At 50.0% G+C, this 23,641-nt stretch overlaps 1 protein-coding gene across 14 annotated transcripts in view; it reads right to left on the bottom strand.

Annotated features, from left to right (window-relative positions):
- The window catches only part of ATP2B2 (ATPase plasma membrane Ca2+ transporting 2), a 381,370-nt gene that overhangs the window by 83,416 nt on the left and 274,313 nt on the right, over window positions 1–23,641 (bottom strand). For all 14 annotated transcript variants that reach the window (XM_003894106.5, XM_031663131.1, XM_009200225.4 and 11 more), the window contains one exon: window positions 3,703–3,900. In XM_003894106.5, the coding sequence (XP_003894155.1) occupies window positions 3,703–3,900 (198 nt within the window). The remainder of the gene's footprint in view (window positions 1–3,702; window positions 3,901–23,641) is intronic.

The following is a 23,641-nucleotide window of genomic DNA, read 5'->3' as shown; positions in this document are numbered from 1 at the left end:
CTTTGTCATCTGCTAAGAGCAGGCCTCCCTCTCGGAAAGATGTGTCTTCTGGTGGGGGCGGTCAGCCCTGTAGTGCTGCCACCATGCTGTATTCCTTGCCTGCCCCCAGACCTGATCCTGGAATGAGTCCAGTTGTGGGTTTTTCATCCCTGGCTCTTGAGTTTGTCCCCAGTGCGGGAAGCCTGAGGCCTGACTTGGGGGCCCAGGCCACAACTCTGGGTGAGTCCCCACCCTCCCCTCTTGGAGCTCCAGTTCCCTCACCTGCCAGATGGGGTGGGGGTGGGGATGCCGTGTACCTGGCTAGCATCAGAGCTCAGGGCTGAGGATGTCCATTCCAAGGCATTTAAGATAATGGCAAGTGAGAAATAAAACTGAACGAGTTCAAACAACGTGAGCACTGGGGATTTGGTAAGGCCGGTGGTGGAATGTTGCCCATCTTTCCTATGGGTGCCAGGTTATAAATAAGCCCCTCCCTGCCTTCCTTCTTCCTTTCCTTTTCCTTCTTCCCCCTAGCCTGCGCTCCCTCCTTCCTTCCTTCCTTCTGCTGACAGGGCCGGTGTTGCTCCTTCTGTAGAACTTCCTGAGTCTGTTCTGCGCACAGGGCTGCCTGCCCTCTCAGAAGCAAGGCTCTCTGCCTGGCTCAGGCTCTAACTTCTGGATCTTTAGACCTGGGGCGGAGGCGGGCAGTGGGCCTCTGAGGACTCAACATGACAGGGGCTGGAGGCAAGAGTGACAGGTGCTGGGGCTTTGGAACCTGTGACTCTAATACGCTCACACTGTCCACCCCCGCATTGCAGTAGAGGATACTAGAATTGTGGGGTGTTGAAAAGAACGTGGTCACTTTTCCAGAAACCAGGAGCGATCGGCCACATGGGGACACCTGCTTCCTGAAGTTGGCTCAGGGCTCCATGCTAAGTGCTTTGCATTATTTCCTTCAATCATCACAAGAGCTCCACAAGGCAAGTACTATCATTCACCCCATTTTATGGATGAAGACACTGAGGCTGAGCACATGGAGGGCCGGCCTGGGTCCAGGGCCAGACAGGCAGATCCAGGCCCTGTGCCTAGGCTCTGATCGCTGGACTCTGGTGCCTTCCAAGATGTGGCAGCTGGTGTCAAAAAGAAATTGGGTGCATTTCATGATTTGAAACAAAACTCAGTAGCACCACAGCAATGACACAATTTCAACACTGGCTGCTCAGGGAGGGCCCTGTTGGGGATCTTTGGCCGAAAGTTCCTGGTCTGTGAAATGGGTGTGAGGGTTCACTGAGAACCCGGACATAAAGTGCCATATGTACTGGGTGCTCAGTCACAGCTGGACCCCAGTCTCTGGAAGGCTGTGTGCAGGGAGAAGGGAGCCAAGAAGGCCACATAACTGTCCCTGTCAACTTCTCTGGTGAAACTGATGTCTCCTCAGGGCTTTTTGTTTGTTAGTTTGTTTTTGCACTTGGTGGCTGGGGATTGGTGGAGCCCGAGCCTGACTTGGGGCACAGGAGTCCTGGAAACATGGAAGGCCCAGAGCTCAGATCTCAGGCCAGGGCATGGGCTTTGGGAGAAGGAGTCAGGATGGTCACAAAGCCCAAGAACTTTTGATCCCAGTGAAGCTGGATTATGTGCAGCTGCCTTGGATGAGGGCGTGGCCTGAGCTAGTGCCCTGGCTAGAGGCAGGGAAGAGCCGTGGAACGAGCCATAGACCGACTCAGGTTGAAAATCCTGCCCTACGGCCTAAGGTAGTTTTGTGACGGCAGGCAAGTCCTTCCCCTCTCTGGGCCTTGGTTTCCGAATCTCTAAGACGGAAGATTGCACTCACCTGTTTGGGAGGTTAGAAGCTCCTCCTGGCACACATGAGGAGCTCAGTCCATGTTACCCTTCCACCCCCTCCACCACCTGCTATCTGAGTTCTAATCTTGTGCTGAATTGGGTTGCATGAGGCCATGTATCTGGGCTGATTCAGTCCTGTCCTTCTTTGAGGAAACGCAGCTGAGGGACAGGACCGAGAAGCCAGAATGCTTTGGTCTGAGTCATGGTTCTGCTACTTTCTAGCTGTGTGCCCTTAGCAAGCAATTTGCTATCTCAGGGCCTTGGTTTTGGGGGTTGTTGTGAGGATTGATAATTAAATGGACTTCTATCATAATAGCTCCCAACTAGTGGTAGCTATAAAAATAGTAAGAAGTATTATCATTACGCATTTGTGTTACACTCTCAGCTTTGTTCAAGGCTTATTCAAGTCGTCATGTACTATCTTCTTTCATATTTGGTGTAAAACTTCTGTAAAGAAGGCTGCCCATTGTGCATTTCTTATAATGTGCTATGTGAAAGTTCCTCCCAGAATTCTTGTAAAGAGAAATGTCATCTTCCTAAATAGTTTTCCTTCTTGTTGATAATTTGAGCTATGCAAATCTACCTTTTAGTTTTTAATTTTTTCATTTAAACATTTTTGTTTTATTATTATTATTTTTAAAATTCGGTACTTTCTAGTATATTCACAGCAAATCACCCTAATTCCCTTTCTGTCTTGGCTGCCAGGAACCTCAAGTTAGATTTAAATCTCAATCATGGCAGCAATTATAGCCGGTTTCTTTGCTTCCATTCCTTTTCTGTCTGGCTTTCCATTTGACTGCATGCTGTGAGATGTATCTCTCTTGTGTCTTTAAACCCTCTATGGAAAGAAGTCATGAAAGAAAACAAATCAACTTACTATGTGTAAAATTGAGGTAGTTGGCCTAATAGACTTGGTTATCCAGTTTCTTGGGCAACTTTGGCTTGGGAGGGGGCAGGGCAACAAATATTCAAGGGACCTCAGAGGCCATCTTCTTATTTAGGGAAAATGAGGCCCATAATGTTATTTCTTATGTGCTATTAACTTTTAATTTGCTTGTCTGAAGCTGTAGTAGGGTTATCTATTTATGCAGCACATTCATTAGGAAATGTTGAATCATAATGAATCACAAAAAAGTATTTACAATATCCTACTGACTGAAAAAGCAAATTATAAAACAGATCAGCCTGCACAGATGTCAGGGTCGCCCTTACCTGTGTGCTTATCAAAATCCAGCCATCCCTGGACTCTGGAGAGAGAGAACCAGGCTCTCTTAGGACCTGGACTGACACCAGTGTTTTCAACAAGCTCCACAGCAAAATCTGAGGACTGTTTATTAGCTGGTGACCTCGAGCAGAGTAACTCCCTTTTCTGTGCCTTGGTTTTCTCATCTTTTTTTTTTTTTTTTTTTTTTTTACATTTTTTTATTTCCATAGGTTTTTGGGGAACAGGTAGTATTTAGTTACATGAGTAAGTTCTTTAGTGCTGATTTGTGGGAATTTGGTATACCCATCACCCAAGCAGTATGCACTGAACCCAAGGTTTCCTCATCTTTAAAACAGGCATAAACATGGCTGCTACCTCAGGAGGTTACCGGGGCGACATCTCAGCCCAGGGCTTGGCACTCTGTAAGTGCTCAAAAATGCTCACTAAAACAATTACTGTTGCTGGTCCAACTCTTGTGCATTTCACACAGGGAAAACGGGGCTGAGGCCTGGCTCGGCCACTCTTTGGCTGTGTTGGCTATGGGCGGGGCCCTGCCCCTTGGGCCTTGGTTTCCTCCCCTGGAAGGAGAGGATTATTTGTGTGAGCCACGAGTGCCCCCGGTGTGGATGTGGTGGTCAGGTGTGCGGGGCAGTTCCTGGGTCTGAGGTCCGTCTTACCTTCGTTGCCCTCGCCAGGCGGGTGGTAGAAAGACAGCCCCAGGGAGATGATGGCGGCGATCTCCAGGATGATGAGCGTCACGTCCTGCAGCGCCTCCCACACAAGCTGCAGGAAGGTTTTTGGCTTCTTTGGAGGTATAAAGTTTTGCCCAAAAATTTGCTTTCTTTTTTCCAGGTCTGGAGCGGTGCCCGGCAAACCTGCGGACAGAGAGCAGAGAGGTTGGCCTGGGGGTCCGGGAGAGATGCAGGCGTGTTCTGGGAATCTAGGGGCAGAGAAGGAGAAACAGAGCAAGAACTTGCAGGCGGCTGGCCCAGGAGTCCAACATCTCTTCATGTTCTGGGCCCTAAGCAGGCTCCTGCCAAAAGCCAGAGACACCGTGCAGTGGGTTGAACGGCAGCCCCCAAAATATATATCCACATCATGATCCCCGGAACCTGTGAATGTGACCTCATTTGGGAAAATAGTCTTGTTGTTGAACTTAAGTTAAGGATATCACGATGAGAACATCCAGGATTATCTGTCTGGGCCCTAAATGCAATGATAGGTGTCCTTACAAGAGACACAGACACAGAGGGAAGATGCCATGTAAAAACAGAGGCAGACATTGGAGTGATGCAGCCATAAGCCAGGAAACGCCTGGGGCCACCAGATGCTGGAAGAAGCAAGGAAGGATTGTTCCTTGCTCTTCAGAGGGAGGTTTCTGCTCACACCTGATTTCTGACTTCTGGCCTCGAGACATGAGAGAATAAACTTTCCTTGTTTTAAGCCACAATCAGTCTGTGGTCATTTGCTGTGGCAGCCACGGGAAGCGAATCCACACTCCTACAGCCGCCTCACACTGGTACCCTCCTTCTGCTCTCCCTCCTTTTGAATGCCTCACAGTGGTTAGAGAAGAATCAGAAGCCACTGCCTGGATTAAAATCCCAGTGTGATGGCCCTCGCTCTCCGAGCCTCAGTAAATTCTTCTGCAATGGTGATGGTGATTGTACTTAACCCATGGATGGTTGTGAATATCACATGAGGTAATTCATGTGGTCCATGAGCATTTATTGAGCGCCTACTAAGTGCCTGGCACTGTTGCAGACACTGGAACAGAGCAGCCCACCAGACAGAAGAGTGCCCACTTAGGGACGGCCCTCGCCGTGGATGCCTTGCAATGTGCTCGGAGCGTGCCTGGTGGACATGCAGCTGACGCCGGTGGTTTCTCCTCTTCTGGACAAGGGAGTGAGGTATAGCCAGGTGCACCCTTCATCATGTGAGGCCTGGACAGAGTGGTAGGGGCCCACTTCCACCCACCATCTGCATTTCCAGATAATTCTTCCAGACTAGCAAGTCTGGAAGAATTGGGAGGCTGCTCACTGTCTTTGGAATAAAGCCCACGTTTCCCAGCCTGGCACTCTGGCCCTCTCGTCTGACCCGCAACCTGTGTCTGCAGCCTTGACTTTTGCCATGTGGCTTCCTCCCAGCAGAGGCAGGCCAGCACTTTGCCTTCCTCCTGCCACACTGTGCCCGTGCTGTGCCCTTCCCTGCTCTGGCACTGGCTACTGTTTTCCTGTGTATACGTCACCTCCTAAACTCCCTGGTATTGGGGTATGGACGACCCACAATTGGCAAACCCCAGGTGGATCTGTACCTTGGAAGAGGGGTCTGGAAGGGTGAACCTCTCATGGAGGAAATTCAGGCGTGTGACTAGGAGGTGCGTGGCTCTGGTGGGGAGGGCTCCCTCTGTCCACTGTCTGCTGTGCCCCTCAGAGGTCAGTGCTTCTTCTTGCTTCAGCCTTCCTTTCAAGCTGCCCCATGCCACCCCAAGTCGCTGGTGTGCCATTTTATTTTTCCATGACAAGTGTCCTGTCACACCCCCAGGCCTTTACTCCTGCTGTTCAGCAAACCAGGAACAGCCTTTCCTCCACTCAGCACTGTGAGCCCCTCTCAAGGGCCCCTGCTGAGCAGCCTCCCCTCCACTCCAGGCAGACAGTGGCCCTCTACCTTTACTTCCCACAGCCTTCCCCGCAGCAGGCTTACCACTTCCCTGGACCCGTGTCCTACTTGGGCCGTGGACCTTGGGGGCAAAGACCAGTCTGATTCCTGTACCTCAGAGCCTGGCACCTGAAGCCTTAGAATTGTCCCACCCGCTAAATGCAGGTCTGAGTATTACGAGCCTGGCCTGAACAGTGCAGCACAAATGGGCCCCTGCAGGCGGGCAATGACAGTCCTGTCACTGACCCAGCAAACCCTAGCTCTTCTTGTGTCTTAGTGAGGACAGATGGGGGGGTGGACAGGGAGGGGCACACATCCCTCATCAGACCTATGGCCTTCAGTCTACTCCTGCGAACAGCACTACCAGCCCGCTGGGGTTGCAGGACTGGACCATGTGGCTGATGGGACCTCATGGCCTAATGTATGGTTTTAGGGTTCTAACAGTCTGTTGTTTGTTGCCTCATTCACTCATTCATTCATTCAGTTTGCATTCCTGGAGCCCCCACTGTGGGCCTAGCCTGGTGCCAGGTTCTGGGGACTGTGATATGCATGGAACAGACCTGGTTGCCCATGGACATAAGAGCTCAGTGGTTCCAGGAGTCCAGCAGCCTGTGGTTTGGGAGTCTGTCCGGGGTTCTAGATGTGGAGTCTCCTCAGATGCTGACCACGAGATCTCCATCAGGAGCCTCCAAGGGCCAGGCTGGCTGAAACACATCTACAGGGGGAGCCCAGGGATGGCTCCCTCCCTAGGAGACCTCACACTAGCCTGCCTGTTGGTGCAGGCAAGCTCTTGGGATCCCATGTTCTGCATGTAGTGAGAATGAAGGAACCCAGAGCCAGGTTAGGCTCATTTCATAGATGGGGAGACAAACTGCCCTAAGACCAAGCTGCTGCTGTGGGGCAGCTCCTGGGCTCTGACAGCCCAGGGTAGCCTTGATCTAAGCACGTGGGAACACTGCCTCCACTGTTCCCTACTGGGCTGGCCATCTGGGAGATCCACATACTGATTCCAGAAACTGCAGGAAGCTTCCCTGTCTTCCTCCTTTTGTCCAGTTCTACCCACAACCAACAACTGGAATTCCTCTACTTGACCTTTATTCCTTTAATTAAAAGCTCCAATTCCTTTAGATTTTCTGGGAGGGGAAGCCATCATCAGTTCTGGACCCCATGGTGTGAATGAGTTTCAGGCGTTTTCCTTGGGCTGGGTTTTGTCTAGGGAGAAGGGAGAGTTCAAGAGGGCAGTGGGCCTCTGAGGGAGGGGCTATGACCAGCCAATACTGGCCTGTTATGGCAGTTTGCTGTGGCTTTGGCCAGTCAATTCCCTTCTCTGAGCTGCAGTTTCCCCATTTCAACAATGGGAGTGTTCAATAAGATGGGTAGGTCCTGAGAATCCCAGGGGTTCTGAGATCTATAGGCTCTGAAATGGTTTTCCTAGGTTCTGTTTTCACATTTTGGAGCTCCTCATAAGATTTGGTGCAAATTAGGTCTTTGCCAAAAAAAAGTAAGTGAGGCTGGCCAACCTTCTGGGCCCTGCCTGATTGATTCCAAGAGGGGAGTCTCTGAACCTTCTGAGTTCCATGGTTCAGACGTTCTGGAGTCCACACAGTGTAAACAGCTGATAACGTGGGTATTCCATTTTGGAAGTCAGGCCATATGCTGGGGCTCTGTCATGCTGGGAATCCACAGGCCAGGCATTGAGGTCCTGAGTCTTGGGACAGCAGACAGAGTAGGGGCTGCAAATTTGAACAGGTGTGGGGGTTGGGTGGGTTTTGTGAATGAGTGAAGTAGGTGAGTGGGAGACATTAGGGAGTGGTAGAAACTGGAGCAAAGTGAAGAACCTTGGCCCCTCCATTGCTTTTCAGCTCCTGTGTGGGAATATGGGCCCAGTGTGGCAGATCTTCCAATCTTCTAAGAGAAGCTGGACATTTGGAATTTGATGTAAAATCTCCCCATTAAAAACATGCCAGGTCCAAGTACAACACATCTGTGGGCTGGATTCAGCCCCTAAGTTGCTAGTTTGAGACCCCCAAGGCTATGGGTTGGGACAGGGCGATGTGGCTGGAAGGGTGAGGGGTCAGTGCAAGGTAGCTTCTCTGTCCCTCCCTCCATCTTCCAGGCAGCTCCTTCCCTAGCCCCCGCCCTTGCCCATTCCCCACAGACTTCTGAGAGGCCCTCTGTTTTTCAGAAATAACAACTCAGGGCATAAGAACATTTGTATGTTCTGCTAGGGCTGTTCCCATGGCAGTTTCCACAACAAGCATCCCAGAATCAAAGTCCAACATGGGAACCCTGGGCACTGAGGCTCACAGGGGGCCTCTGAGAAGGTGGAGGTGGCCACAATGTCTTGCTCACGCCCCTCTTCTCAGCAGAAGAACAGCCAAGCCGGAGCTGAGGAAACCAAGCCCCAAGAACACAGGTGGGATTTGAACTCGGATGGCTTGATTTCAAATCCCAGCTCTGAGTGACCTTGGGTAAGTGCTTCACCTCTCACTGCCTCGGTTTCTGCTTTTGTAAAATGCAGGCGACAGCAGTGCCTATTTTACAGGGTTGGGGTGAGGCTTCAGCAAGATGTCTCACGTAAGGAGCCTAGTGCTGTGCCTGAAACCAGGTAGGCGCACTGTGTCATTATTGCCGTCCAGGTTTTAGGCCAGGTGGGAGATTAAGCCAGACCTTCTGGAGAGGAAGACTTTGAACTGGCAGGATTTTGACAAGATAGGAAGGGGTCAGTCAAGGTGAGAAGAGGCACAGCAAAAGGGCCTTGTGACTGCAGACAAGCCATTTCCCTTCTCTGGGCCTCAGTTTCCCCACATGTGACATGAAGGATTGGTCTGGATGAAGGCTAGGGCTGGTGGCTCTGGTATTTGGTATCTAAAGATAGCGGTTTTGAGGACCTGCAGGTGGGACAGCTTGCCTGGTCCAGCCTACCTGTCATGCCCTTCCCAGGAGCTGAATCTTGTGGTCTCTTTTCCTTTCTGCTGAATATTAACACACATATTTTTGGGAGCAGAAACAACAGAGGCTGGTGTGAGAGATGAATGGCATTTGAGATTCAATTTAGATCAAAGAGCATCTCACCATTTTGCATATTAAAAATTAATACAGGGTGTCAAAGATCACTGGACAAAAGCAGCAAGGCCCTGAAAATTGAGAAACACAAATGTCCAGATGCTATGTGGGGTTGTGGACTTTCAAATGTGAATTTTCTTTCTGTATAATTATAAGCAGAAGTCAGAGCACTAGGTGAGGAGCCAGGTTTTGGTCTTGGTTCTACCACTGACTTGTGAGTGAGCTTGGGCCAGTTTCATCCCTCGGAGACTCAGTTTTCTCATCAATAAAATGGGAACAAAATAACCCCTAGGTTGCGGAAACCCATGCACAGAGGAATGTGTGTGAAGCTCTCTAAACTGTAAAGGCATGTGCTTTTACTGTGAAAGTAAAAAAACACTCCAACACTCGTCCAGATTTTTCAACTGGGGGCAGAATCTGTGTCCTACTACGTATGTAAAAGAAGACAGCCATGGCGCAAAGTGAGGGACTGGCTGGCTGTATAAGAACTTCCTGCTGTCATGGCTGCTTGCTGTCAGTGGGTATTTGAGGAGCCTTGGCCTCAAAGTGCATCTGTATTCAGCTGTCCTGGACACTGTCCTGGGCTCTTCCCCAGCCTCTAAACCTCTGCCCTGGCCATTCCCATTCCTTTGCTTGGGGTACCTTCCTGTCTCTTCTTAGCCAATTTTGGCTCCCGCAAACTGCAGTCTCAGGCCATTATAGAGGTTTCATTTGGTCTGCCTGGTGTTTTTTTTTAAAATGGAAATTTATTGCAAACATTAAAAAGTCAATTCCATATAGAAATCCCGACATCTGGCTCACCAAGGGCATGTGCCCAGACCTATGGGAGTTGGAACTCATGTTTGAGAGCCGAGTGACAAACTCCAGCCCCACCTCAGCTCTGTTAGGCAAAGCTCGAGGGACAATGATTCTCTTGGGGGCAAAGGGAGCCTGTGCTTTGGCCCCAGAGCACAGAGCTGGGCACCTGGAGGAAAAGGTACAGGAGGGGCCTCTGGCTTTATGAGAGGGAAGGACTTTCTTTTTCTTTTATCTTTTTTAAATTAAAAAGTAAACTTTAATGTCGAAAACGCAAACTTGGGGAGGGCAGAAAGATCACACAAAAGGCTGTCACTTCACACTTGGGCTGCACAGCGACCCGGTAGAGGCGCTCCTCACTTCCCAGACAGTTGGAGGTGGCGGGGGAGTGGGGGAGCGGAAAGCAGCGCTCCTCACTTCCCAGACAGTTGGAGGTGGCGGGGGAGTGGGGGGGCGGAAAGCAGCGCTCCTCAATTCCCAGACAGGGGCCGAGGCGCTCCTCAATTCCCAGATGGGGCGGCAGCCGGGCAGAGGCACTTCTCAGTTTCCAGATGGGGCGGCTGCCGGGCAGAGGCGCTTCTCACTTCCCAGAGAGTGCGGCAGCCGAGCAGAGGCGCTTCTCACTTTCCAGACGGGGCGGCCGGGCAGAGGCGCTTTTCACTTCCCAGACGGGCGCGGCCGGGCAGGGGCGCTTCTCACTTCCCAGATTGGGCGGCCGGGCAGAGGGACTTCTCACTTCCCAGAAGGGGCGGCCGGGCAGAGGCGCTTCTCACTTCCCAGACTGGGCGGCCAGGCAGAGGGACTTCTCACTTTCCAGACGGGGGCGGCGGCCGGGCAGAGGGGCTCCTCACTTCCCAGACAGTTGCCGTGGTGGGGCGGGCAGAGGCGCTCCTCACGTTCCAGATGGTGCAGCAGCCCGGTAGAGGCGCTCCTCATTATGAGAGGGAAGGACTTTCTAATGGGTGAGCTGAGGACGGATGGATTATTCTGGGAAGGAGGGAGGGAGCATGTTTACATAGAAGCTGGACGGCCCACTAAGGGTGTCCTGCACCAGATGCCAGGCCCCACTCAAGACTCAATATCCTGTCTTAAGGAGGCCTGAGTTCCCCTACCCTTCTCAGGCCCTCTGAAGGTAGAAAAGGTACCTAGGATCATACAAAATGGTGCACATCCAGTCATTCATTTACTCATTCAATCAATCACCAAATTTTGATTGAGCACCTACTATAAACCAGACTTTGTTCTACATGCTGGGGACACTATCGTAAGGAAGACAGGAGTGTCAGGAAGGATTTCCTGGCAGAAGTGTAGTTGTACTTGGGTAAGCTTGGAAGAAGGAGTGAGGGTTGATCAGGTGAAAGGGTGTGGGTCAGGAGAGGGGCTCTGAGAAGGCAAAAGAAACTCCAAAGGTCTTGGGAAAGGCCAGAGTGACTGAAGCATTCCTAGTTTGCTCCTCAGAAGAGGGGTCAGATGGTCCCCAAGGAAGAGGACACATCTATTGTACCCTTTGTCCCTACGGCCAGGAAAGGCTGGGATAGAAACTGAATTTATAGCATGCCACATGCGGTCAGGCTTACAGAGGCCTTTGGGGTGAGGGTGAGAGTGTTCTCTAACAGAGACTTTGGCTCTTGTAACTCATCTTTTTGCCATCTTCCCCTTGCCTGCTTGGTAGCTCAGCACTGAATATGCAGTTCACCTGTGGGAGCTGCACCAGAGGACTCAGCAGCATGTATCAAGCTGTCGAATCTGCATCCTATTTCTTCTCTTCTCTCTTTGTCTGTTTTAAGTGACCTAACTTAGGTCATTTAAAATCAGTTTGTATGAGACGAACTTTTATAAGCCACTTAGAAGGTAGGATGTGGTTAATTAATCAGAATAAAGAAAGGGCTATTGAGGTAGGTACAGGAGCAGGGCTGGGTTAGGGGTCAGAATGAAGGGGCGAGATGAAGGAATGGAGACATTTAACATATGGCTTACTTTCTGCTCTAGTGCTGTACTTGCGGGCAGGGCAGGGTTTCGCTCTTCCCATGTGTGAGGCACCTCACACCAAGAGGCTGGGCTGTATCAGAAGTAGAGGCCAATTGAGAGGGATTCAAGTGAGTTTTCCAGGCCATCTAGGTAACCATTGACCTCTTCTCCCCTGAGGGAGAGGCCTCCTCTGAGGCCCCATGAGGCTGCACATCTTTATTTCCAGCAAAGGGACCCCAGAGATTGTTTCCGCCCCTGGCGAGAGCAGGAATACACTAACTGCCCACTGAGGCTGGCTGATATTCAGGGGCACTGTCTGGCTGAGTGGACCTGCCTGCAGCCTGAGCAAATGATTTCAAGAAAAAAACCCAACAGTAATCACGTTCCCCAAACTCTCCATCTGCTGCTCAGAGCTAGTGCGAAAACAGAGGCACCCAGGCCACCGGGGTAGCAGTGAGGGGGTGGAATTAAGTCAAGGGTAGGACTGTTTCCAGGAGTGGGGGGCTGGGAGCTGGGCCCCTTGTCTGCAGGGCCAGGGGCCATCAGCTGGGATGAGCCGCATGGTGCATGGCAGCAGCAGGCCAATGGGTAACCTCAGCCCTGGGTTCAAATCCCAGCAGCTCTTTGGTTCAGGGCTGGTGCCTTGGGCAAATAATTTCCCCTCTCAGAGCCACAGTCTTCACCTCCGTGAAATGGGAATAAATGCGCACCAGCACACAGTAGGCCCTCAGGAAACCTCCCTCCCCTCCTGCCTCTCTGGGGATCAGAGACGGGGATGTGTGTGCTGAGGTTGTCCAGAAGCCCCTGCCCTCATGAGTGGCCACATGTCCCCCTTCAGAGCCACTTAATGGACTTGGGACAGACAGACAATGCCTCTGGGAAGAAAAGCCCTGTCTCTGGCACCCCCTGCAGTCTGGAGTTGACAGAGGATGGGGAATATGATGTGTGGAAATAGTGCTTGGCACACACTGGCCTTCATAAAGGATAGATGCAGCTGTCACTGCCACCACTGTACCACCACTGTTACTCTGGGCCTGGAATATGCATCCCAGGAATTTCTGTCTGTGTTGCTACTGTCTTAGCTTGTGTCAGAGAACACCATCACAGCCACAACACACCCCTACCCAGATCTGGAGACCTGGTTGGAATCTACCTTTCCTTCCTATGTGACCTTGAGTGGATCACTGAGTTTCTCTGAGGGGCCTTGGGCTGTCTGACTTGAGGATCACATAGAACCAAGGCTCTGACAGTACTCTGTAGATGGTAAAGTTGTTCTATGTTGAGCACCCATTATGCAGATGCACACACTGAGGCACAGGATTCTTCTGCTGGGAAGGCAACCAAGCCAGGCCTCTTGCCACAGAACTCAGTGGCCACCCTGCCCTGCTGCAGCCTGATCTAGTTGGGGGTAGGCTGTGTCTCCAAATGCCCCACAGTGACCCTATCTGTGGAAGCCAACATGAATGCTGATTCACTCCAGCTTGATCCCTGCGACAATGGGGTGCTCAGGAAATTTCAGATAAAATGAATGGTGAGTGCTTTCTCAGGAAAAACCACAAGGGTGGCTTCGTGGCCCTGCTTCATGTATTTAAAATGTAGCCTGCAAGGCACCCAGAAGGCAGGCATGGGCCTTAGTGCCCATGAGAGGCTGTTAGCGCATGCATGCATGCTCGAGGATGTGGCTGAGTGAGTGTGCAGACGCGAGCACACAAAGGTGTGTGGCACGGGCTGAGTGGAGGAGGGCGCCACGTGCTTCATATCCTGTCAGAGGCCAGATAGAATGGGTAGCTTGCACAGGCATCATTGCTGGGACTGTGGGAAGCCACACCGCTTCAAGACAAAGCAATGAAATGGTACAGCGGATCTAGGTCTGGACCTCGCTCAATACTCCTTCCAGCTCTGTGACCTTGGGCGGGTGACTTCCCCTCTCTGGGCCTTGGTTTCATTTATTATTATTATTTTTTTGAGACGAAGTCTTGCTCTTGTCTCCCAGGCTGGAGTGCAATGGTGCGATCTTGGCTCACTGCAACCTCTACCTCCTGGCTTCAAGTGATTCTCCTGCCTCGGCCCCCCGAGTAGGTAGGATTACAGGTGCCTGCCACCATGCCCGGCTAATTTTTATATTTTCAGTTGAGATGGGGTTTCACCATGTTGGCCATGCTGGTCTAGAACTCCTGACCTAAGGTGATCCACCTACCTTGGCTGGGATTACAGGCGTGAGCCACCATGCCCGGCCTGGGCTTTGGTTTTTTCATGTGCAGCATGGGAATAATGATAGTGCCTGCCATATAGTTAAACAAGGTCGCATCTGGGCACCTGGCACATGGGAAGGCCTTGACTAATATTAGCTGCTATTGTTGCTATTACTGAGCTTTCTCCAAGGCACAAGTTCCTAACTTGGTTGTACACTGGAGCCACCAGGGAGCTTTAAAAAATATTAATGCCTGAGCCCCAAACTACAGATTCTAATTGAATTGGACTGGGGCATGGCCTGGACCTTGGGAGTTAGAAGAGCTCCCCAGGGATTGCAGTGTGCAGCAGGGGATGAAAACTTAGTGGTCCCTGGAGCAGCGGCTTCAGCATCACCTGGGGACTTGTTAGAAATGCACATTCTCAGAGCCCACCCAGACCTACTGATTCACACACTCTTGGATGGGGCAGGGCCAGCTACATTGTCCTTGGCAATGGGGATACAGCCTCGGGTTGAAGAACCACCGGCCTCGGGGAGGAGGGAGAGGAGGAAGCCTAATACTTGCCAGATGCTTTCGGCACAGCATCACCTTTGAGCCTTGCCAACAACCCTGAGACGTAGGGGCTTACTGCTGAGGCCTGTTCAGGTCACACAGTGAGGTGTGTGAGCCTGCACCCAGCCTGGGTCAACTGTTCCTTTTCTTCTGTAGGGGCTGCCAGCTCCCACAGGGCCCATCTCCTTCCCTGAAAGCTGCCAACAGTCAGGCTCACAACCTGTCTTCCTGCAGCAGAGAAGGTCATGAGTGCTGTGGGCTGAAAAGCTGAGAGATCCAGACTTGAGTCCCCAGGTGCACAGAGCACTCTGACCCTATGTCTCCTACTGGTGGCTGCAGAAGGCTGGAGAAGGAGAAACTAGAACTGAGTGGTGAGAAAAAGGAGACTGGAAGAGGAGAAGAGGCAGTGTGGGGCCAGGAGCCGGCCTTCAAGTTCGGCTGTCACAGCATCCCTGCCCTGCTCCACAACCTCCCATGGCTCCCCATGTCCTCACAACCATCCAGTTCCTGGGCTCACAGTGGCCTCTCTGTGAGGTTGTCCCAAAGGACTCCTCCTGCCTCGCTTCTAGCCATGCCATGTTTATCCCACTCTCCTGCCAAGCCACAGGTCTGCATGTGCCAGGTATTTACCTCTGTCTTGGCACATCCGGGTTCGAACCCAGGATGCCCACCCCTCTGTCGACTTATTTAGTTAGTCTTGAGAGACCCAGATGAACATTTACTACCACTTTCTGAAAGCCTTCCTTGATTTATTCAGCACGAACAATCTGTCCTCATCCTCCCCTGACAGCATTTGTCCCCTGGCTCATTTATTCACTAACACACATTTACTGCGCATCTCTCCTGTACTGGGTTTTGGCCCTGGGGGTCAAACACCAACTGAGACCCACCCTTTGCCACTACTGCCTTCTGGTTTCTGATTCCACCATTCCCTAAAGGGAGGCTGCTTGCACCAGCAGACAGCAGGTCCTTAGGAAACCTCCCACCCCTCCTGCTCTCTGGGGACCAGTGATGGGGATGTAAGTGCTGAGGTTGCCCAGATGCTCCTGCATACATGGGTGGCCACGTGCCCCCTGTAAGAGCCACTTAACAGACTTGGGGCAGAGAGACAACGCCTCTGTGTGAAAACAACTTGTGTCACGGGCATCCTGCTGCGATATCAGTCTGTATGGGCTGTCAAGGTAAGTTCAGAACTGGTCTGATGGTCTGGCTATCGCCTAGTGTGCATTGCAGGCATGTATGCAGTGCCTAGAGTTTATGATGACGTCACGGTGTTGATGGTTCCTGATGGGCAAGGTGCAGGGTAGGGGACATCTCTCTGATACCCAGTGGTCCTAGGTGGAGTTTCCTATGAATCCAAAGTCTCTGTCATGTGGAGAGGGGCAGCATTTACCTGATTCTCCCCGATAGCCTTTGTCACCTAACTCATTTATGGTTATGTGCTCGTACACAGACCTGACATCTAGACACGCACATGCACACACAGATGTGGCACACAATTGTGGATGTGGCATTAGATTGTGGATGTGAATGTGCACAGTGCAGCGCAGGGTGGTTTCTCTGCAAGCATGTGGATGCAATGTCCATTCGCTTATGTGTACCCACATGGACATGGCACACAACGGGCACACAGAGGCTGTGTTCCTGTAATCTGATACATGTGTGGACACAAGTTTCCACTGATTTAAACCCACCACCTGCCTTTTCTCCAAGTCAGGCTAAGTTCCCACTCCTCTCTCCACTGTGGGAATTCTTTTTAATTAATTAATTAATTAATTAATTATTATTATACTTTAAGTTCTAGGGTACATGTGCATAACGTGCAGGTTTGTTACATATGTATACTTGTGCCATGTTGGTGTGCTGCACCCATCAACTCGTCAGCACCCATCAACTCGTCATTTACATCAGGTATAACTCCCAATGCAATCCCTCCCCCTCCCCCCTCCCCATGATAGGCCCCGGTGTGTGATGATCCCCTTCCCGAGTCCAAGTGATCTCATTGTTCAGTTCCCACCTATGAGTGAGAACATGCGGTGTTTGGTTTTCTGTTCTTGTGATAGTTTGCTAAGAATGATGGTTTCCAGCTGCATCCATGTCCCTACAAAGGACACAAACTCATCCTTTTTTATGGCTGCATAGTATTCCATGGTGTATATGTGCCACATTTTCTTAATCCAGTCTGTCACTGATGGACATTTGGGTTGATTCCAAGTCTTTGCTATTGTGAATAGTGCCGCAATAAACATACGTGTGCATGTGTCTTTATAGCAGCATGATTTATAATGGGAATTCTTTACTAAACTTCTCCGCTCAGGACTCCAGACCTCCCACATGGGCAGGGAAGTGGGTGTGGGGGCTGGGGATCTGGGTGGAAAGGGGTGGTCAGGACTCATCTAGAAGCTGTGAAAACATCAATGATCTGTACCAAAGAATGGGGGGATCTAGTGAAGCTGGGGCCCCTGAGAAGGGTTTACTGGATAAAATACAGGTTACCCAGAGAAACCTGAATTTTAGATAAACAGCAAATCATTTACCACTAATAAAAAAATTAGCAACTTATTGTTAATTTGTAATTCCAATGTCCCTGGATGCCCTGTATTTTTCTTTGTTAATCTGGCCATCCATCCCTAAGGTTCCCTGTCCCCTCTCCTCCACATCCCATGGCCAGCTGCTCTCACCCTCCCATTCGACAGTTGGGAAAATGGAGGCCCAGAGACGCGGAAGTGACTTGACCCAGGTCCAGGGAGTTTCAGCTCCCTGGGGCTGGACCCCTGACTCCTGGCCCAGGCTCTCTCAGCACCCCACAGAGATGAGGGAAGGGAACGATGGCTCGGCTTGCTTGAACTGAGCCTTACTACACACACAAATGATGGCCCTTTCATATTCCCTGTCAGCCTCGCTGAAGAGATTTGGTTCAGCATGCCCCGAGGTGACCTCTGAGAGGACTTTGTCTCAGTCCTTTGGGAAAATGGAGGCCAGAAAAGCCCCCTCTTCCTCCTTCTGGGAAGGGGCCTCCATGGTTGAGCGCCGACAAGCAGCAGTTCCCTGTCCCTCCAGGTGGGGACACTCTGCAGAGCTGCTGCAGGCAGCCTCCCAGGACACCTTTCAGAGACAGAGGATGCAGAGTTCCACTCTCCACCCTGACATTTAGTGAGAGCTTCTGCAAGTGGTGCCCCTGCCCTGAGCCTCAGTTTCTTTATCCACAAACTGGGGGAGAGGGACAAGCTAGCTTCACCTGCTGAGGTAGATGAAAGCAAGTGCAAAGGGCAGTGGTGGTGGGCACACAGCTGGTGCCCACAGCCTGGGTGGAACATCCCTCTCCCAATCCCTTTGAGCTCAAATGCTACCCCCGCAGTGCATCGACAGCAGTGGTGGCATGCTGGTGTCTTCTCATTGTTCTGTGATCTCAAGTGGCCCCTTCAATGATGCAGGACCAGCACCCCTCTCATGGGCCCCACTTGGCTGGGGCTGCAGACGTGCAGGCACGAAATGAGCACATGTGCTCCTACGTGACCACTTTATACATGGGGCTTGCATTTCCATTCTCCTGGCCATTCTGTAAGATATGGATTTTAAACTTCCTTTTATGGGCAGATGGACTGAGGCACAGAGAGATAAAGAGGCTTGCTCAGGGTCATGTGGCTAAAGCTAGGATTTGAACTCAGGTCCCTGAGGCTCCGAACTGTACTGTCTTCACACCCTATCATGTTTCCTGCTTCAGGATGCAGCACTGAAATCAAAGCTGACAACCCTGCCATTTTCCTTGTTACTCTTGAGACAGCCTTTTGCTATAAACAGAGACTTGGCAATAGACAAGAGCTAGTTCCTAGGGATGCCAAGCACCTGAAGGAAATTGGGAAAACTTAGTCACCAGGCTGGGTGTTGCTAAATATTTGTGTTGTCACTGTGGTGTGGGTTCCTCCATTAGCATAAATAAAAATCTTATATTTCAAAAGCAAAAAATCCACAAGTCCTTCAAAAGCTACATCATTTATAGAAAAATGCACTTCTGTCTTTGGAAAGCGAGTGGGCTAAATAAACGGTGGTACATCTAGTCCAAAGAATACTACACAACAGATTTAAAAAATGAGATCCATTTATATGTACTAACATAGAAGGCTCTCCAAGATAAACTGCTGAGTGAAGAAAGCAAGTTGCAGAACAATGTGTATAGTTTTATTCCACTTATGTAAAACAGAAAACTCTAGAAAACAATAGTCTATTTTTTATGAGTATATATATGTAAACGTATAGCAAGAGGTCTGTAAGGATCAGCTCAAACTCATGAAGGTGGTATCTCTGGGGAAGGGAAAGGGCACTATGATTAGTTGCAGTGGTCTAGGGGACTCTAACTTTGACTGAAATATTTTAATTTTGGCCGGGCATGGTGGCTCACACCTGTAATCCCAGCACTTTGGGAGGCTGAGGTAGGTGGATCATCTGAGGTCAGTTCGAGACCAGCCTAGACAACATGATGAAACTCTGTCTCTACTAAAATACATATATATATTTATATTATATTATATATAATATATTATATATAATCTATAAATATATATCATATATATGATATATAATCTATAAATATATATCATATATATGATATATAATCTATAAATATATATCATATATATGATAATCTATAAATATATATCATATATATGATATATTATATATTTATTAAATATATATTTTATATACTTATATGATATATAATATATAAATATATATCATATATTTATATGATATATAATATATAAATATATATCATATATTTATATGATATAAATATATGCAACCTCCACCTCCTGGGTTCAAGTGATTCTTCTTCCTCAGCCTCCTGAGTAGCTGGGACTATAGGCATGCACAACCACGCCCAGCTAATTTATATATATATATATATATAAAATATATATATAAATAAATTATTTAGTGTGTACCCCCATCATCTTCTTTTCCTCCATGTACTGTCCCTGTCTTCCATTAGAGTCCACTCCTGCCTCCTGACCCTGTTACACCACCCAGCATAACTCAAGAAAAACATCTCCGATATGACCACACCCCTCTGCCATCTGCACACTGGTCCAGGCCACCATCCTTGCTCACCTGGATGGCCTCAGCAGCCACCTTGCCTGTCTCCCTGTTCCCACCACCCACAATTCGTACTCTACCCTGCAGCTCGGCGGACATTTCAAATGTGTAAAGTGCAGTGTGCTCAGGTCAAGCCCCACTCAGAATGCTCCAGTGGCTCCCACTGCAGGCAGAGAAAATCCATGAGAAGATCTGGAAGGCCCTGCACAGAGGGCCCTGCTCTCCTCCGCAGTCTCATTGCCCGCTTCCCTCACTGTGCTCCAGTGACACCAGCCTCTTTTCTGAGGCTTCAACACAAGTGCTTTCCTGCCTCAGGGCCTTTGCTGTGCTGTTCCCTCTGCTTGGAATGCTTTCCCCCCGCCTCTGTACCTAATTCAGCACTTCTTTTGGTTGAACCCCCCTCCTAGATTCCTAGACCCCCTTTCGGAATGCTCTCATAGCTCCCTGAAAATCCCTTTCATTTTAATCACTATTTTAATAATTATTAATGAAGTTGTTTTTTCTTAATGCCTGATTCCCTTGCTGACTCTAAGCTCCATGAGAACACTCAATAAACATGTGGCCTCTCCTACACACACCTGCACAGGAAAAAGGCAGGTGAGGAGTGGCCAGTGCTTAACTCCAAAGCAATGTCTGCTCTAAGACAGGCATTTTCAGGCTGAGGACTGGGGGGCTGGGGAGATACTCAGGGTCTCCTGGAGTCACTCCCCTCTGTGCCCGAGACCACACAGCAAGCGCCTCAGTGGCCTCCCACGTCTTTGCTGTTGACAGAAGGGATGGAGGAGCCTCCAGCCAGAACCCCAACGCCATGAAGGCCATAAAAGGACTTGGGGAAAGGCACATCTCCGGCCTTGACCTCAGCCTGGGATGTCACTCGAACTTTCCATTTAGGTGCCTGAAGTTACTACTGGGCGAAAAAGCTGTTGGTGAAATCCAGTATCAGAAATAAATGCCAGGAAAGTAGAAGCCTTCATTTCTGTGACAGTGGCTCCTCCCTGCTCTTAAAAAAGAGAACTTATTTGAGGATCAGGAGGCGTTTCCTAGAAATAGATTCTTCCTCAGGGAGAAAGAATTTTGCGGAGGATAGGAGGGTGAGGTGGGGGTGGGGGGAAGATGGTGATGAGATGGTGATGAAGCAAATCAGACAACCCATGGAGACCCCATGAGAGAAGGTCCCTTGTTAAAGTTGATTTAGAAACCGCATTCACATCTGTGATTGCGTCTGAGCCTCAAGACTGCAGGGCCTGCATTAAGAGGTTCAAATTGCAGATGAGGAAACTGTGGTTTAGGGAAGTTAGGGAACCGACCCAAGGTTGCACATCTAAACTTCAAAACATTGACAACATCACAGCGCCATGGATCATGGCATTCTGCATGGACATTATATAATTTTCTTCTCATGGTCTCCTTGTGACCTTATTTTGCTCCCTCCTCTCCCTTTTACAGTTGGGGAAACTGAGGTATGGAGAGGTAAGGAAATCTATCCTGTGGATTTCAATGGAATCTCTCTGAATCTAGCACTCAAATGTTAACCGCTGCATCATTACCCCCTCTCTGCACCCCTGACTGTGAACCTGGGGCTGTATGGAACCTGTGCTAGCTCTTCCAACTGGGTGAGTCCTCAAGAAGGAGGCTTGAATAGGATTACGAGGAGCCCCACCTTGTGGTTGAGGAAACTGAGGCACAGAGAGGGGAAAGTGCCTCTCCTCAAGGCAAATCAAGGGTGCCTGTGTCCATACCCTGGACTGTACATGGCAGCACACTGCCTCCTTTGAAGAGCAATGTTTCAGAGTACCTAACTCTGCCATGATCCTGGCATCAGGGCCACTTGGAAACCTCTGATCTCCTGGGAGGCAGTGTGGCTGCGGGATTAAGGGGGTCTGTGGAGTCAGAGAGACCTGAATTTGAATCCTGGCTCTGTCACTTTCCAGTTGTATGACCTTCAACAAGTTACATAAACAGCTTTGGGCCTGTATCCTTACCTGTAAAATGGGATAAATGGTATCTACCTCCTAAGATGAGTCTGAGGACCAAATGATGTATGCACATAATGTGCTAAGCATGCAGGGAAATACCTCAAGGAATGGAAGCCATTATTGGTGCTGTTATTATCTCCTAAAGAGCCATGATATTGGCTTTATGTACCCAGCTCCACAGCCCTTTGGTCTTCCCTGATTCTGAGTTGCAGCTGCGATGGGTAGCTCCCAGGTGTGCTGCCCATACGTCACCCCCATGCACCCACTGAATCTGTCTTCTGTTTCAGGGCTTTCTCTGAAGCTTGGAGGCCACTGGGTCTCCCCTCAAGCAGGGAGCCCAGAAGTGCTGGGAGTTACCCCCACCCTACCCAATGGGAGACGGGAGTCAGGATAAACACTGCAGCCTTGTATCCTCAGAGGGACAATTCTGAGGGACATCCTGCTTGCTTCCTCCAACGGTCTTTGAGGGGCCTAACCCAGTTGCCTGCAGCAGTAACTGGCTCAAGAGGGTGTCCTGTTTGGACACCCAGTTCTCTCCTCCCTGTTCAAAGTTCCCTCCTCTCTCATTCCTGAGATCACTCCCAAATATTCCACCTGCACCCCGTCATTGGCCCAGGCTCTGCTTTTGGGGGAACCCAGATGAAGACAGGTGCCAAGGTTGGTAAAGGAGGCTCATGCAGGGTGTGAGGAAGCCCTGGGGTCTGGCTTCCTGGGTTGATCTTTTCTCACAGGGCCTCTGTTTCCTCTGGACTGAGGGGCTTGGATTGGCCCTCTAAGGGCTCTTCTTGCTAGAAAATTCTGAGATCCTCTGGCACACATCTCTTGTAACCATATCATTCATTCATGAAGCCATTCACATTTTATGAGAGGCCTTCTAAGGCTGCTGGGTCAGTGCTGTGGCCCTGGCGCCTAGTGGAGGGTGCTGGCCAACCGGAGGGAGGGAATGGACCTGGGTTGCTTTGGAGGGTTCAGAGAGAGGGCCTCACTCAGGGTGCCCCACCCCATGGACAAAGTCACTTTATGGAGAGGCCTGCTCTCTTCTCTCTCGCTCGGCCTTGCTGTTCACCTGCCTGGCTGCCCTTCTGGCAGAGAAGCTGGCTTGAGTCTGTTGTGAACGACTACAGTGTCTGGGCTCATTCATTCATTCATTCATTTCATTCATTCATCCATCCATCTGTTCATTCAGGGGTGACTGTGCACCTCCTGGTACCAGCACTCCATGAGCACAGTAGAGATGTCAGCACCCCACCCTCCTTGATGCTCTGCACCCACTCAGAGGCCTTATGTGTAACGCTTCAAAATATGCTGCTTCAAAATGTGTAAGGAGCAAGTGGGATATGTACAAATAAAATATCACCTAATCTCTGGGCCTCAGGGGCTATAGAATTTGTAGAACCAGCAGACCCTAAAGGGTGGATAAGTGGAGAAGTAACTTGTCTAAGTTCACACAGCTGTTAGTGGCACAGCCAGGGCTATAACCCAGGTCTTTACACAAGACCCCCATGGTCTTGTTGCCTCATGACGCTGGTGTGTAAGGGTGTCTCTCTTGGGAATTGTTAAGCATTTGCAACATGAATCATTCATGCTGAAGCCTAACTGCACACTATTGGATTTTCTTTTGTAATTTAAATGTTTCACGTGTCTCCAATAATTTGGCAAAGGCTACCTCTGTTGCTGCCCGTACAACACAGAATGGCTAGAATCTCGTTCACTTCATGTGCCAGGCACTGAGGTCCCCGTCCAGCCAGAGGCCAGCTACTCCTTTTCCTCACAGGACCTGGATGGTGGTGAGCACAGCACCAGGTTCAATAAAGATGCTGGACTGAACAGGGCCCATGCTAACATGAGCGCCACAGTGACAGAGGAAAGACATAATCAATGAATCCAAGTGCAGCAGGCAGTCATCACCAAAATGACTGCAAAAATCCATCGACAACTCTATCTAGAAACTGGTCCCATTCTCTCTGTAAGTATTGTTGAGAAGTGCATTGGTTAGGGAGACAGTGCTTGTTTTGGCAAACTTTTTCTGACGTTTTGCTGACTCTAAACACTAGAGAAGATGTGTGTGTCTGGTTTTAGGAATCTAGTTCCTGTGATGTCTGAGGGCTCACAGGTCCCTGGTCAATCTGCAGTGACGTTCCTGCTGGAAGGTGAGACTACCCTCCTTTGGGAGGGAGGGACAGTTCCTCTGCTGACCAGCCATGCCCCTGGTCTTGCCAGGTTGAAAGCAGGAATGCTCGAAGACTGGCATGATAATTAGAAGGAGACTCAGAACTCTCTCTCTCTCTCTCTCTCTCTCTCTCTTCCAGTTGTTAAAC

Source organism: Papio anubis, chromosome 2 (assembly GCF_008728515.1).
Source record: "Papio anubis isolate 15944 chromosome 2, Panubis1.0, whole genome shotgun sequence".
Taxonomy (NCBI): domain Eukaryota; kingdom Metazoa; phylum Chordata; class Mammalia; order Primates; family Cercopithecidae; genus Papio; species Papio anubis.
Note: the sequence above shows the minus strand (reverse complement) of the source record. Positions and strands in the feature narration are given on the sequence as shown.